The sequence below is a fragment of the Mobula hypostoma genome, chromosome 28 (genome assembly GCF_963921235.1).
Source record: "Mobula hypostoma chromosome 28, sMobHyp1.1, whole genome shotgun sequence".
NCBI lineage: Eukaryota > Metazoa > Chordata > Chondrichthyes > Myliobatiformes > Myliobatidae > Mobula > Mobula hypostoma.
The window spans coordinates 25,841,893-25,856,508 of NC_086124.1; the positions used below are offsets into that span (position 1 = coordinate 25,841,893).

General features: G+C 52.3%; 1 protein-coding gene across 3 annotated transcripts in view; it reads right to left on the minus strand.

The window, feature by feature from the left end:
• The window catches only part of LOC134338998 (fibulin-2-like), a 49,152-nt gene extending 37,449 nt beyond the window's left edge, over positions 1–11,703 (minus strand). Inside the window, exons 1-2 of one of the 3 annotated variants that reach the window (XM_063035226.1) lie at positions 11,306–11,703; positions 4,382–5,002 (exon numbers count right to left, since the gene is read on the minus strand). In XM_063035226.1, the coding sequence (XP_062891296.1) occupies positions 4,382–4,979 (598 nt within the window). In that variant the 5' untranslated portion in view covers positions 4,980–5,002; positions 11,306–11,703. Of the gene's footprint in view, positions 1–4,381; positions 5,003–9,539; positions 9,647–11,305 lie in introns of those variants that run through there. The other 2 variants (XM_063035227.1, XM_063035224.1) reach the window with 2 other exon arrangements.
• Between the last annotated feature and the right edge of the window lie 2,913 nt (positions 11,704–14,616).

Genomic DNA, 14,616 nt, shown 5'->3' on the forward strand with positions numbered 1-14,616 from the left:
TATGCCTCTTAACATCTTAGAAACATAGAAACATAGAAAATAGGTGCAGGAGTAGGCCATTCGGCCCTTCGAGCCTGCACCGCCATTTATTATGATCATGGCTGATCATCCAACTCAGAACCCAGCCTTCCCTCCATACCCCGTGACCCCTGTAGCCACAAGGGCCATATCTAACTTCCTTTTAAACATAGCTAATGAACTGGCCTCAACAGTTTGCTGTGGCAGAGAATTCCACAGATTCACCACTCTCTGTGTGAAGAAGTTTTTCCTAACCTCGGTCCTAAAAGGCTTCCCCTCTATCCTCAAACTGTGACCCCTCGTTCTAGACCTCCCCAACATCGGGAACAATCTTCCCGCATCTAGCCTGTCCAATCCCTTTAGGATCTTATACGTTTCAATCAGATCCCCCCTCAATCTTCTAAATTCCAACGAGTACAAGCCCAGTTCATCCAGTCTTTCTTCATATGAAAGACCTGCCATCCCAGGAATCAATCTGGTGAACCTTCTTTGTACTCCCTCTATGGCAAGGATGTCTTTCCTCAGATTAGGGGACCAAAACTGCACACAATACTCCAGGTGTGGTCTCACCAAGGCCTTGTACAACTGCAGTAGTACCTCCCTGCTCCTGTACTCGAATCCTCTCGCTATAAATGCCAGCATACCGTTCGCCTTTTTCACCGCCTGCTGTACCTGCATGCCCACTTTCAATGACTGGTGTATAATGACACCCAGGTCTCGTTGCACCTCCCCTTTTCCTAATCGGCCACCATTCAGATAATAATCTGTTTTCCTATTTTTGCCACCAAAGTGGATAACTTCACATTTATCCACATTAAATTGCATCTGCCATGAGTTTGCCCACTCACCCAACCTATCCAAGTCACCCTGCATCCTCTTAGCATCCTCCTCACTGCTAACACTGCCACCCAGCTTCGTGTCATCCGCAAACTTGGAGATGCTGCATTTAATTCCCTCATCCAAGTCATTAATATATATTGTAAACAACTGGGGTCCCAGCACTGAGCCTTGCGGTACCCCACTAGTCACCGCCTGCCATTCTGAAAAGGTCCCGTTTATTCCCACTCTTTGCTTCCTGTCTGCTAACCAATTCTCCACCCACACCAATACCTTACCCCCAATACCATGTGCTTTAAGTTTGCACACTAATCTCCTGTGTGGGACCTTGTCAAAAGCCTTTTGAAAATCCAAATATACCACATCCACTGGTTCTCCCCTATCCACTCTACTAGTTACATCCTCAAAAATTTCTATGAGATTCGTCAGACATGATTTTCCTTTCACAAATCCATGCTGACTTTGTCCGATCATTTCACCGCTTTCCAAATGTGCTGTTATCACATCCTTGATAACTGACTCCAGCAGTTTCCCCACCACCGACGTTAGGCTAACCGGCCTATAATTCCCCGGTTTCTCTCTCCCTCCTTTTTTAAAAAGTGGGGTTACATTAGCCACCCTCCAATCCTCAGGAACTAGTCCAGAATCTAACGAGTTTTGAAAAATTATCACTAATGCATCCACTATTTCTTGGGCCACTTCCTTAAGCACTCTGGGATGCAGACCATCTGGCCCTGGGGATTTATCTGCCTTCAATCCCTTCAATTTACCTAACACCACTTCCCTACTAACATGTATTTCGCTCAGTTCCTCCATCTCACTGGACCCTCTGTCCCTTACTATTTCTGGAAGATTATTTATGTCCTCCTTAGTGAAGACAGAACCAAAGTAATTATTCAATTGGTCTGCCATGTCCTTGCTCCCCATAATCAATTCACCTGTTTCTGTTTGCAGGGGACTCCTCTATCAAGTCACCTCTCACCCTCCGTCACTCCAAAGAGAAAAGCCCTATCTCGCTCAACCTCTCCTCATAAGACGTGGTCTCTAATCCGGGCAGCATCCTGGTAAATCCCCTCTGCGCCCTTTCTAAAGCTTCCACATCCTTCCTGTACTAAGTTGGCCAGAACTGAACACAATGCTCCAAGTGTTGTCTAATCGGGGTTTTTCGAACTGCCCTCTCTCCAAAATCTTCCCCCTCCCACCCCAACTCTTGAGTTAATACTCATCTAATGGTGTCCCCCATTAATTTCTCTTAATGAATTCCCAGTACTCTCTATAAGGACCCGTCCGAATTCTGCACAACACCTATCCCTTACTGTGCCCCCCTCACTACCACCCCCACCCCGTCATTGACGCCTCTCCTTCCAAAATCTTCTCCACATCCTCACCTCCACCAGACTTATTATCCATAAGTAATCATGTAACCCCCCCATCTTTCCCTACTTCTTCATCCCTTCCTGCACAATACTCTTTCATAATTAGCACCTCCTCCAAAATCTTATCCCTTTCCCTCTCTCCATTATGTATTCTGCCTACTCTAGAGTTAATACCTATCAAAATTTGCCCCCTCAATCGTCTCCCTTCCCGCCCCCCTCCCTGCTTGAAGACCCTCTATAACTGGGTCGTCCCGCCCCCCGCAATATCCTCTCCCTTCCCTCCCTATTATGATCTCCCACACCTATGGACTTGTCATCGAACTATAATTGTGCCACCCCACCCCCGGACCTGATGATGTCGAAAATTGGTACCCTCCCCATATCTTCTCCAATTTCCTCTCTGTTGCCTTCCATTACATCCCCTGTCCAACCTAGATTTAATATGCATCTGAATTGTGACTCCCCCAATCATCTTCCTTTCCTCCCCCACCCTCCTGCACGACGTCCATTGTTCCCTCTAATCTGCGTGGGTGCATGGCCATGCAATAGCTGAAATGCTCCCACGCACATTCTGTCGCTGCACAGCTGGAATTTTATTTTATAAAATATTAATATAATTTTGAACTATGTTAAAATAATTACCAAGTACCCTGTAATTAATTATGTGTTAATGAATATAATCCGAAAATTATCTAAATAATAAAGATATATTTTAGAGCGACAACGTATTTTCATTGTCGGTGTTTCAAGTTACAACCCTGTTAGAAATTGTAACAATAAACACAGAATGGAAGTCAGTAGCTGATTGTTAATAAGCTACTGGACTGCTGAACGCTGACGCCATCCAGTCAAAACATTTTATTTTTGTCATTGAGCCTGTCAGTTGTTCTGACTGCCTGAGATCGTTGACTTGTGTTGTGATTTGTGGTTTGTGTTTGTTTGATGTGCATATTACACAATATAAAAATGTTTAAAGTGCTGCACAGTACTCAGAGCAATGAGATGGGCAGAGCCGTAAAAAGGAAGTAGGGGGAACGTTCATGATGACCCTCTAAAATTTGCTGCCCTCCTTCCAATATCTTCTGCCATGTCCTTTCTTCCACTTCCTTCCCCACCGGACTTGTCCATCCATAATTGTGTCCTTCCCCTTTCCTCCTCCCTCCCTGCAAGACGCTGTTTTATAATTGGCGCTCCTCCCAGATATTCTGTCCCCTTCTCTCCCCCCCTTCCAGAATGATGACCGTTTATAATTGGTGCCCCCTCCAAAATCTTGTCCCCTTCCCTCCCTCCTCCTCTCCCCTTCCCTCCTCCTCTCCCCTTCCCTCCCTCCTCCTCTCCATTATGCTCTCTGCCCACTCTAAACTTAATACCCATCTAAGCTGTGCCCCCCTCAATCATCACCCTTTCTTTCCTCCTCCTTGCATGAAGACCCTCTGTAACTGGGGACCCTCCCGCCAATTGCCTTTCCTCCTTATTATGATTTATTTATTAATATTTATTAATTTATTGGGATACAGTGCAGAATAGCCCTTTTGACACTTCACACGGCCGAGAAACCCAACTACAGTATTTAACACCAGATTAATCACGGGGTAATTTACAACGTCCAATTAATTTACCAACCGGTACGTCTTTGGACTGTGGTCTTTGAGCCGGAGCACCCGGAGGAAACCCACGCGGCCACGGGGTGAACATACAGGCAGCGACGGGAACGGAACCTGGTCCCTGGTACTGTAGAGCATTGTGCTACAGTGCTGCCCACCTCCGGACTTGACACCCGTCTATAATTGTGACCCACCCCCCACATAACATGTCCTCCCCTTCCCTCCCACCTCCTATGACGGAAAAATTTGGCGCCTCTCCCTTCCCTCTCCATTAGAGCTAATTTTCTCCCTTTCTTTCCTCCTCCCTGATCAACTCTCGATAATGGCACTCCTCCCTCCAATATCTTCTCACCTTCCCTCCCTCCTCTCCTCCATTATAACCTCCATTCCCCTCTGAGCTTGTCTATAATTGTGCCCTACCTTCCCCCTCCCTCCCACGACATCCCACTGTAATGACGCCCCTTCTTCCAGAATCTTCTCCCCCTCCGACCGGTCTTGACACCCGTCCATAATAATAACCTCCAACCCCATCTTCTCTGCACTCACCTCCAGCCGCCTCTTCATCCTCAGCTGCCGGCTGCCTCTGGTCATTGGGGACCGGCCCATCATGGACCTGCACCTCGCCCCGTTGGCTCCCGCAGCCGGGGTCCGAGGCGCAGGAGAGGGAACCGGAGTCAAGACAATGGCACAGGGTGCAGGGCTCAGGGTGGAAGGAGTGCCCAGCGGGATGGAGCCGCCCTCCGCTGAGGCAGCCCAGCAGGGCGCACCTGGGGCAGGCACCCCGGGGTCGGGAGACCCGAGCGCAGTTTTGGGGAAGAGGGAGACAGGGGAGGGAGCTGTCGCAGGCGAGTTCGCCCCCTTCCTCCGGGCAGCGGCAGAAAGCGCCGCGGGAGCCAGCGGGGAAGGACGCGCCGGCGGGGACAGTCCCCCTCTGAAAGCCAGCCCGCAGGCACTCGTAATAGGCGAGGCCCCGGCAGGCACAGCCCCTCTGCAGACAGCGGGCGCAGCACTCGCCGTCCTCCAACCTCTCCTCAATGCAGCCCTGCAGTTCTGCGCACTCCACCCCCGTGCAGTCCAGCCCCGCCTGGGCCGACGACAGCGCCAAGGCGGCGCACAGGAAGATCCCACTGCGCAGGGAGCTCATGGTTTGGTGTTGCAGGAGGGGATCTGCAGGGAGACAGAAGAAGACTGTCACACACAGTCCCAGAGTGAAACTCCCTCTGCACCGTCCCACCACACACTCCCGGGGTCAGACACAGAGTGAAGCTCCCTCCACACCGTCCCATCACACACTCCCGGGGTCAGACACAGGGTGAAGCTCCCTCCACACCGTCCCATCACACACTCCCGGGGTCAGACACAGAGTGAAGCTCCCTCCACACCGTCCTATCACACACTCCCGGGGTCAGACACAGGGTGAAGCTCCCTCCACACCGTCCCATCACACACTCCCGGGATCAGACACAGAGTGAAACTTTCTCCACACCATCCCATCACACAATCCCGGGGTCAGACACAGAGTGAAGCTCCCTCTACACCGTCCCATCACACACTCCCGGGGTCAGACACTGAGTAAAGCTCCCTCCACACTGTCCCATCACACACTCCCGGGGTCAGACACGGAGTGAAGCTCCCTCCACACCGTCCCATCACACACTCTCGGGGTCAGACACTGAGTGAAACTTTCTCCACACCGTCCTATCGCACACTCCCGGGGTCAGACACGGAGTGAAACTCCCTCCACACCGTCCTATCACACACTCCCGGGGTCAGACACAGGGTGAAGCTCCCTCCACACTGTCCCATCACACACTCCCGGGATCAGACACAGAGTGAAGCTCCCTCCACACCGTCCCATCACACACTCTCGGGGTCAGACACTGAGTGAAACTTTCTCCACACTGTCCCATCACACACTCCCGGGGTCAGACACTGAGTGAAACTTTCTCCACACCATCCCATCACACACTCCCGGGGTCAGACACTGAGTGAAGCTCCCTCCACACTGTCCCATCACACACTCCCGGATCAGACACAGAGTGAAACTTTCTCCACACTGTCCAATCATACACAGCCGGAGTCAGGCCGAGAGGGCACTGTTATGTTTAGTAACTTCTAAACATTAAATTAATTCAAAGGAAGACACAGCAGTACGAAAACGCAGGTGTAACCTTAAGTTTACTTTCAGCGAGGCACGCACTTATCACGTGGCAGCGCGATGACGTAAATAATTCACACATTTATATGTATAAACTGTAATCAATTACTTAAAGAACAAGATTGCTTAATCAACCAATACATAGACAAGATTACTCAAATATAACTGCGGGAATAAATACACAACACTACCTTTCATTAGCTATAAACTCCAACTCAGTAGAGAAGCATCTCAACTATATATGTATAGTATACTACCTTATACAACAGACATTTTCTTTTAATTGTCCCATTCAGGCTTAAAGATTTAGTGGCCATGGAGGGTTTTTTTCACTCTTGTGGGATAATGTTTCTCCTGACAAGAGGGATCACGCCGCTTGGCAGGTGAGACTTGCAGCCGTGAAAGAATCTCAGGTTCTGGGGCCTCCCCTGTAGGAATTGTCTCGGAGACAGTACGAAGTGGTTTCTGACAGTTCTGGACAGCCTTTCTTCTCCTCTTCTCTCTCTGGATCTACTTCGTCCCCTATCTTTTTCTTTCTCGATTTCTTTCTCTCTTTCATACCTTTCTCTTCCTCATTCTCTCTCTATCTCTTCCCTCTTTTTTTCTTCTTCTTCTAGTTTGTGCATCTTGGTCTTGAGAAGGTGCATTTCGTTCATTGGAGTATTCTCTTATTAATCCCTCTATTGGTCTTTACCATCTGATCTCTCCTCTCAGTTTCCTCATCCACAACTTCTTCTGTTGAGTCCTCTGTTTTCATATCTCCATTGACTCATTTCTTTTTGACCTTCTGTTCATCCAGCTGGGCTCTGGTCTTTGCATCTACTTTTACAAGCAGCTTCTTGTCTCCCACTTGAAGTTCATCCAATACCCTCAATGCGCACGGGGTAGATTCTGGTTCTTTATACTCACAAAAGCCAAATGCTTGCAGATTTCTTGAATCTCCTTGAACTCTCTTCCAGCTAAAAACCAAGCCACAGTTTGCAAGTAACTGTCTGATTAACATGTCAGACAAGTTCTCAGAAATGTTGCCCACACAAAACTGTTGTAGTTGGACCACGGCTTTCATCACTTTTACGCTTCTTCTGAGCAGCGTGGTCCTTCCTTGGTCCAATAGACTTTCCAACCAGAGGCTCAGAGGCTGGCACCAACACCAGTTTGTCCTCTGTTGGGCAACGGTTCATGGTATTTGGCATAGAGACGGTTGTGGCATCATCCAGTACATTTCTTAATTTGCTTTCAGTTGGCTTCATTGCAGGGGAAGTGACATACAAATGGCGGATGGATCGCCAATGAAGCTGTGGTTGTCTCAGCTCCTCACGCCCCCAGAACTGTCTGTTCTACTGCATACAAGACCAATGTTTCAAAAGTTCCATTTATTATCGAGCAATATATACCATATACAACCAGAAATTCTTGCTCTTCACAGACATCCAGTGAAACAGAAGAGTGCACCAAGGAATGAGTGACAGTAAAAACGTTAGAACTCCAACCCCCCCATCCCCTCCCACGTCAGCAGTTGAGCTCGAAGAAGTCACTGTCGAGTGCTAATGTGGCTGTTGAATTTCACAGGAGTTACTAGTTGGATATTTGCAGGCTTTAGTTTAGTATCTGTGAAATATCTCTCAAGCTCATTTTGTGGAATGACTGAAACAGCTGAGCCAGTGTCCATTTCCAATTCCATTTTAATTAATTTGTCATGTACTTCTGGTGTAAGCCACATTGGTTGTCTATTGTGACTTTTCACACTGTAATCTTAAGGATGCACAGTCCTGAGTCACTCTCATCATTATCAGACTTTTCGTCAACAGCGTGCAGATCAGTGATTTTTTGAAACTACAATTTGACTTTTTAGCTTTTTCTCTTCCCTGAGCAGTCCAGTTATTTTTGTCTGCCCGACATGCTCCTGGTATATGCAACCTATTTTGTTGCATTATCTGCAAGTTTCGCCTTTAATTCTGCATTTGTTTGGTGCACCTGAGCCCCTGTCGCAACGGTGACACAATTTGTTCGGCTAAGACTATTTTTGTTTAGACGATGCAAATTTATCCACACTCACTTTCAGTCCTGTCTGAACTCAACTGCATCCCTGTCTGCTGTTTCCATTCAAACAGTGATTTCCACTGCTTTTTTAAATGTGTGTTGTGCTTCAGTTAGGTCCCGGTTTTGAATGCTTCGTTTGAAGATTCCACAAGCTGAACGATCTCTCAGTGCATCACCCGATCGTGTCCTCCCTCCAGAATAACGCGTGCCGAGGTGCGTGTTTTTTTTTTATTCGAACGTCTCGCCGCGCTCTAACGGGTTAGTAGCCGTCTGGGTTCGTTTTAAAAATACCTCGTCTCCAATGTTACGTTTTGCTATTTCAAAACATTAAACTAATTCAAACGAAGTCTGAAATACGGGCGAACCTCCAGTTTATATTAAGCGATGCGCGCACATGTCCCGTGGCGGCGTGATGACGCATGCGATTCACTTATTGCTTCATATAACTCGTAATGAATGATTTAAAGAACAGGATTGCTTAGCGCAGGAGATATATATATAGGTTGACTTCTATTCAGAGCCTGTTCCTGTTTTGTATTTAATATTTCAGTTATATTTGAGTAATCTTCTATGTATACAGTAATAGAAGAACGTCTCTTTAGACCAGAGCGAGGAGGAATTTCTTTAGCCAGAGGGTGGTGAATTTGCGAAATTCATTGCCACAGACGCTGTGGAGGGCAAGTCATTGGGTATATTTAAAGTGGAGGTTGATAGGTTGTTGATTATTCAGGATGTCCAAGCGTTACGGGGAGAAGGCTGGAGACTGGTGGTGAGAGGGATAGTAAATCAGCCACGATGGGATGGCAGAGAAGACCCGATGGGCCGAAAGGGCCATTTCTGCTCCTGTCTTATGGTCTAAACTCGCGCCCGTACTCACAAGCACGCACGCTGTCTCACTCACACACGCTCGGGGGCTCGTGTTCTCAAACTGCACACTCTCGCGTGCACTCACGCGCAGTGTGTAGATCGCTCATTTACACACCCACAGTGTGTTCTCGTAAAAACGTTTGCGCCCGCAGGAACTCGCGGCCCCCACTCAGAAACACACGCTCTCCCTCACTAACTCATGCACTGTCACAAACACGCTCTCGGTCTGACACGCGCACGCACTCTCAAACGTACAGGCACGCGAACCCAATGTCAAGGTCGCGTTCACTCTCAAGAACACACACACACTCTCACACTCGAATCCATATACACGCACAAATATATACACACTCGAACATACACTCACAAACACGAACACAGACATGTACGCACAAGCGTACTCAAGGACTCTCAAGCCGCACTCACTCGCGAAAAAAAAAGACACCCGGAATCTCACGCAGAAACAGTCCCTGACAAACACAGGAGCGCGTTTCTAAAGCGCGCACATTCACTCACACTAACGTGCTCCCTCAAACCCCACCATAGGTACTCTCAAACACCACCCATGATCACCCTGTACAAAATGCATTCTAACAAACTTAGACACCTTTGTTCTCCTCCCTTTCCGCGCACACTCACTATCACAATCTCGCTGCCTCCTTCTTCCACTCACGCCTCTTCCTCCTCTCTCTGCCTCTATTTTATACATTTTCGCTCCCCCTTTCGCGCGTCCCTCTCTCCCTTGCTCGCACACTCTAACCCTTTATCGCTTTCTGTCCCAACTTCCCTCTCTCTCTCTCGTTTGCTTGCTTGTTCACCCTCTTCCCCACCCCCCGTATTTTAGGCTTGCTCCCTCCCTCCTTTCCTCGCTCCTCCCTCCCCCTCCCTCCATTCCCCTCTGGAGAGCAGGAAACCAAGCCCTCGTTCCCTCCTTTTGCGCGCACGCCCTCGCCCTCTCTCGCACGCTCCCCCTTTCTCCCATCTCGTTTGCTCTCCCCTCTCTTCTCCCTCTCCGTCTGGCGTGCGCCCTCGCCTTCCCCTCTCCCCCTCTCTCCACCCCCTCTCTCCCGAACCCACTCTCGCTCGCACCATCTCCCTCTCATTCACTCGCTCGCTTCCTCCCTTTCTCATTTGTCCTCTCGCTCCCCCTCCCTCCCTCCCACACGTCGCCCCAACACTCTCATGCGCCATCTCGTTCGTCCCCCCCCTCGCCTCTCTCCATTTGTCTATATATATCCTTCCCTCTCTTGCGCTTTCTCCCCATCCCGCGATCGCCCTCTCTCCATCCTTCTCTCTCTCTTTCGCCCGCTCAATCCCCTCGCTTTCTCTCGCTCACAGCCCCTCTCGCACACGCCCTACCCCCTCTGTCTCTCGCCTGCTGTCTCCATCTCTCTCTTGATCGCTCGCCCTCACCTACTCCCTCCTCGCTCGCTCACCCTCTAATCCTACCCCCTCTCTTTCCTTCATTTGCTTCCTCCCTTTCTCGTTTGCTCGCTCGTTCCTCTCCTCCCTCCCTCCCGCTCGCCCCACACTCTCTCTATCCCTTTCTCGCTTTCCCCTTCTCTCTTGCTCGCTTCCTCTCTCTATCCTCCTCTTACTCGCCCTCTCCTTTTCTCTCTCGCTCGTCCTCTCTCTCTATCACTCTCTCTTGCCCCTCCATTTCTCTCCTGCTCGCTCCCCCACTCTCTCTATCACTCTCTGGTTCGCCCTCTCCTTCTCTCGAACCCCTCTCGCTTGCCCCACCCCGCTCTCTCTCACCATCCGTCTCTCGCTCGTACCCTCTCCGTATATAGATTTACTTCTCTCCCTGTCCCTCTCTCCACACCCCTCTCGTTCGCTCCCCCCACCCACCTCGCTCGCCCTCGCATGTTCTCTCTTCCCGTCCCGCCCCCTTTGGCGTGCACACTCGCTCCATCCCTCGCTCGCCCACCTCTCTCTCTATCCCAATCACTCCCCGGCTCTCTTTTGCTCGCTTAATCTCCCTCCCGTTGGCTCGCTCGCTCCCCCTCCATCTTTCTCGGCCCCCCGCCCTCACTGAGGATTTCCCTGTCTCCTGTACTAGGGGGTAAACAACTCAGCACACGGGCTTCGAGTCTACTTCCGGCTGCCGGTCCTAGCCCACTGCCTCGCCAGCTCACAGCCCGCCATCTGTCCCCGTCCAGATGTGGGGGCGCACCCCTCTCCGGGGGGTGGGGGGGGAGAGGGGGGAGCAGGACTCAGAGAGGGAGAAGACATACTGGGAACACACACACTCGCTCCCTTGTGAGAGTCGCACCAGCCTGGGCAGCGGTAAATACCTCCCTCACGCAGATAAACACAGCTGCTGAAACCAGCCCGGTTCTCCGCAAGAAGCGCTCTCCGGAGAGTTTTGGGGAGATTTTTTAAAAAAGAGAAAGAAGAGGTACCTTTCTTATTGAAAGCTTGTCCCAGCGACGGACTCTTGATCAGTCAGAGCGTACAAGGTTACGGGTAGAAGGTTGGAAAATGAGGTTGAGAGGGAAATGATTCAGCCATGATGGACTGTCGGAGCAGACTCGATGGGCCGAATGGACGTGCTCAGGCCAGCACCACGGGGCATCGGGACTTCACCCGTCTGACCGTCGCTGCCGGACTCCCGGCATGAGGGATCACGAGGCGAGACATTTGATACTGTGCTCGCTCCAGCTCCCGCCTGCAGCCAAACCAGTGTGTACAGACAACGAGCACCTCCCCATCTCCAGCCTTAACCCTTTCACTGCACGGTTCAATTATCTTTCCGGTCGGTGTGGAGGGAGCTTCACTCTGTGTCGGACCCCAGGAGTGGGTGATGGGACAGTGTAGAGGGAATTTCATTGTGTCTGACCCCGGGAATGTGACAGGATGCTGTAGAGGCAGTTTTACTCTGTGTCTGACCCCAAGAGTGCGTGATGGGAGAACATGGACGGAGCTTCACTCTGTGTCTGACCCCGGGAGTGTGTGATGGGACGGTGTGGAGGGAGTTTCACTCTGTGTCTGACCCCGGGAGTGTGTGATGGAATGGTTTCGAGGGAGCTTCACTCTGTGTCTGACCCCGGGAGTGTGTGATGGGACAGTGTGGAGGGAGTTTCACTCTGTGTCTGACCCGGGAGTGTGTGATGGAATGGTTTCGAGGGAGCTTCACTCTGTGTCTGACCCCGGGAGTGTGTGATGGGACAGTGTGGAGGGAGTTTCACTCAGTGTCTGACCCCGGGAGTGTGTGATGGGACGGTGTGGAGGGAGCTTCACTCCGTGTCTGACCCTCGGAGTGTGTGATGGGACGGTGTGGAGGGAGCTTCACTCTGTGTCTGACCCCAGGAGTGTGTGATGGGTCGGTGTGGAGGGAGATTCACTTTGTGTCTGACCCCGGGAGTGTATGATGGGACAGTATGGACGGAGCTTCACTCTGTGTGTGACCCCAGGAGTGAGTGATGGGACAGTGTGGAGGGAGCTTCACTCCGTGTCTGACCCTCGGAGTGTGTGATGGGACGGTGTGGAGGGAGCTTCACTCTGTGTCTGACCCCAGGAGTGTGTGATGGGTCGGTGTGGAGGGAGATTCACTTTGTGTCTGACCCCGGGAGTGTATGATGGGACAGTATGGACGGAGCTTCACTCTGTGTGTGACCCCAGGAGTGTGTGACGGGTCGGTGTGGAGGGAGATTCACTCTGTGTCTGACCCTGGGAGTGTGTGATGGGACAGTGTGGAGGGAGCTTCACTCTGTGTCTGACCCTGGGAGTGTGTGATGGGACGGTGTGGAGGGAGTTTCAGTCTGTGTCTGACCCTGGGAGTGTGTGATGGGACGGTGTGGAGGGAGTTTCACTCTGCGTCTGACCCTGGGAGTGTGTGATGGGACAGTGTGGAGGGAGCTTCACTCTGTGTCTGACCTCGGGAGTGTGTCGGGATGGTGTGGAGGGAGTTTCACTCTGTGTCTGACCTCGGGAGTGTGTCGGGATGGTGTGGAGGGAGTTTCACTCTGTGTCTGACCCCGGGAGTGTGTGATGGGACGGTGTGGAGGGAGTTTCACTCCGTGTCTGACCCCGGGAGTCTGTGATGGGACGGTGTGGAGGGAGTTTCACTCTGCGTCTGACACTGGGAGTTGTGATGGGACGGTGTAGGGCGGCTCTGTCTGTCTGGATAGTTTGTACAGGGTGAATATGAAGCAAGACAGACCTTGGTATTGAACTCCTCCCTTCAGTCCCCGCTCTGCGCTGTACCCAGCTGTGTGAGAATGTGTCGGTCAGAAGCTCCGGTATTTTTTCTGATGCCAGAGGCTGCTTCGGGGCTAAGTTACCTCTATCGTCCCCCATCGTCTTCTACCTGGAGGTTTTTACTAACGTGTCACAACAAGCACCCAAAAATGTTTTGCACAGCAAGAAGCGATCCGTTCTGTTAGCCCAGTGCTGTGGTTATACCCAGTGCGGACAACCCGAATAAAATGCTCGTTTGTAGCACTTCCGCGTTTCTGTGACCACCCCACCCCCCGGCTCCTACACCCCTCCCCGTCTCCGTATCTCCACACTCCGGCAGCCCCTACACCCCTCTCCGTAACCCTCTTCCGGCCCCTACACCCTCCCCGACTCCTTAACCCCACACTCCGGCAGCCCCTACACCCCTCTCCGTAACCCCTTCACGGCCCTTACACCTCCTTCCGGCCTCTGCACCCTTCCCCGTCTCCGTAACCCCCTCCTCCGGCCCCTACATCCCTTCCACACTCTCTGACCCCCTTCCAGCCCCTACACCCCTCCGGGTCTCCGTAATCCCACACTCCGGCGGCCCCTACACTCTTCCCCGTCTCTGTAACCCCCTCCTCCGTCCCCAACACCCCCTCCACTCCGGCCCCTACACCCCTCCTCGTCTCTGTAACCCCCTCCTCCGTCCCCAACACCCCCTCCACTCCGGACCCTACACTCTTCCCCGTCTCTGTAACCCCCTCCTCCGTCCCCAACACCCCCTCCACTCCGGCCCCTACACCCCTCCCCGTCTCTGTAACCCCCTCCTCCGTCCCCAACACCCCCTCCACTCCGGACCCTACACCCCTCCCCGTCTCTGTAACCCCCTCCTCCGTCCCCAACACCCCCTCCACTCCGGACCCTACACCCCTCCTCGTCTCTGTAACCCCCTCCTCCGTCCCCAACACCCCCTCCACTCCGGACCCTACACCCCTCCCCGTCTCTGTAACCCCCTCCTCCGTCCCCAACACCCCCTCCACTCCGGACCCTACACCCCTCCCCGTCTCTGTAACCCCCTCCTCCGTCCCCTACACCCCCTCCACTCCGGACCCTACACTCTTCCCCGTCTCTGTAACCCCCTCCTCCGTCCCCTACACCCCCTCCACTCCGGACCCTACACCCCTCCCCGTCTCGGTAACCCCCTCCTCCGTCCCCAACACCCCCTCCACTCCGGCCCCTACACCCCTCCTCGTCTCTGTAACCCCCTCCTCCGTCCCCAACACCCCCTCCACTCCGGACCCTACACTCTTCCCCGTCTCTGTAACCCCCTCCTCCGTCCCCAACACCCCCTCCACTCCGGACCCTACACCCCTCCCCGTCTCTGTAACCCCCTCCTCCGTCCCCAACACCCCCTCCACTCCGGACCCTACACCCCTCCCCGTCTCTGTAACCCCCTCCTCCGGACCCAACACCCCCTCCACTCCGGACCCTACACCCCTCCCCGTCTCTGTACCCCCTCCTCCGTCCCCAACACCCCCTCCACTCCGGACCC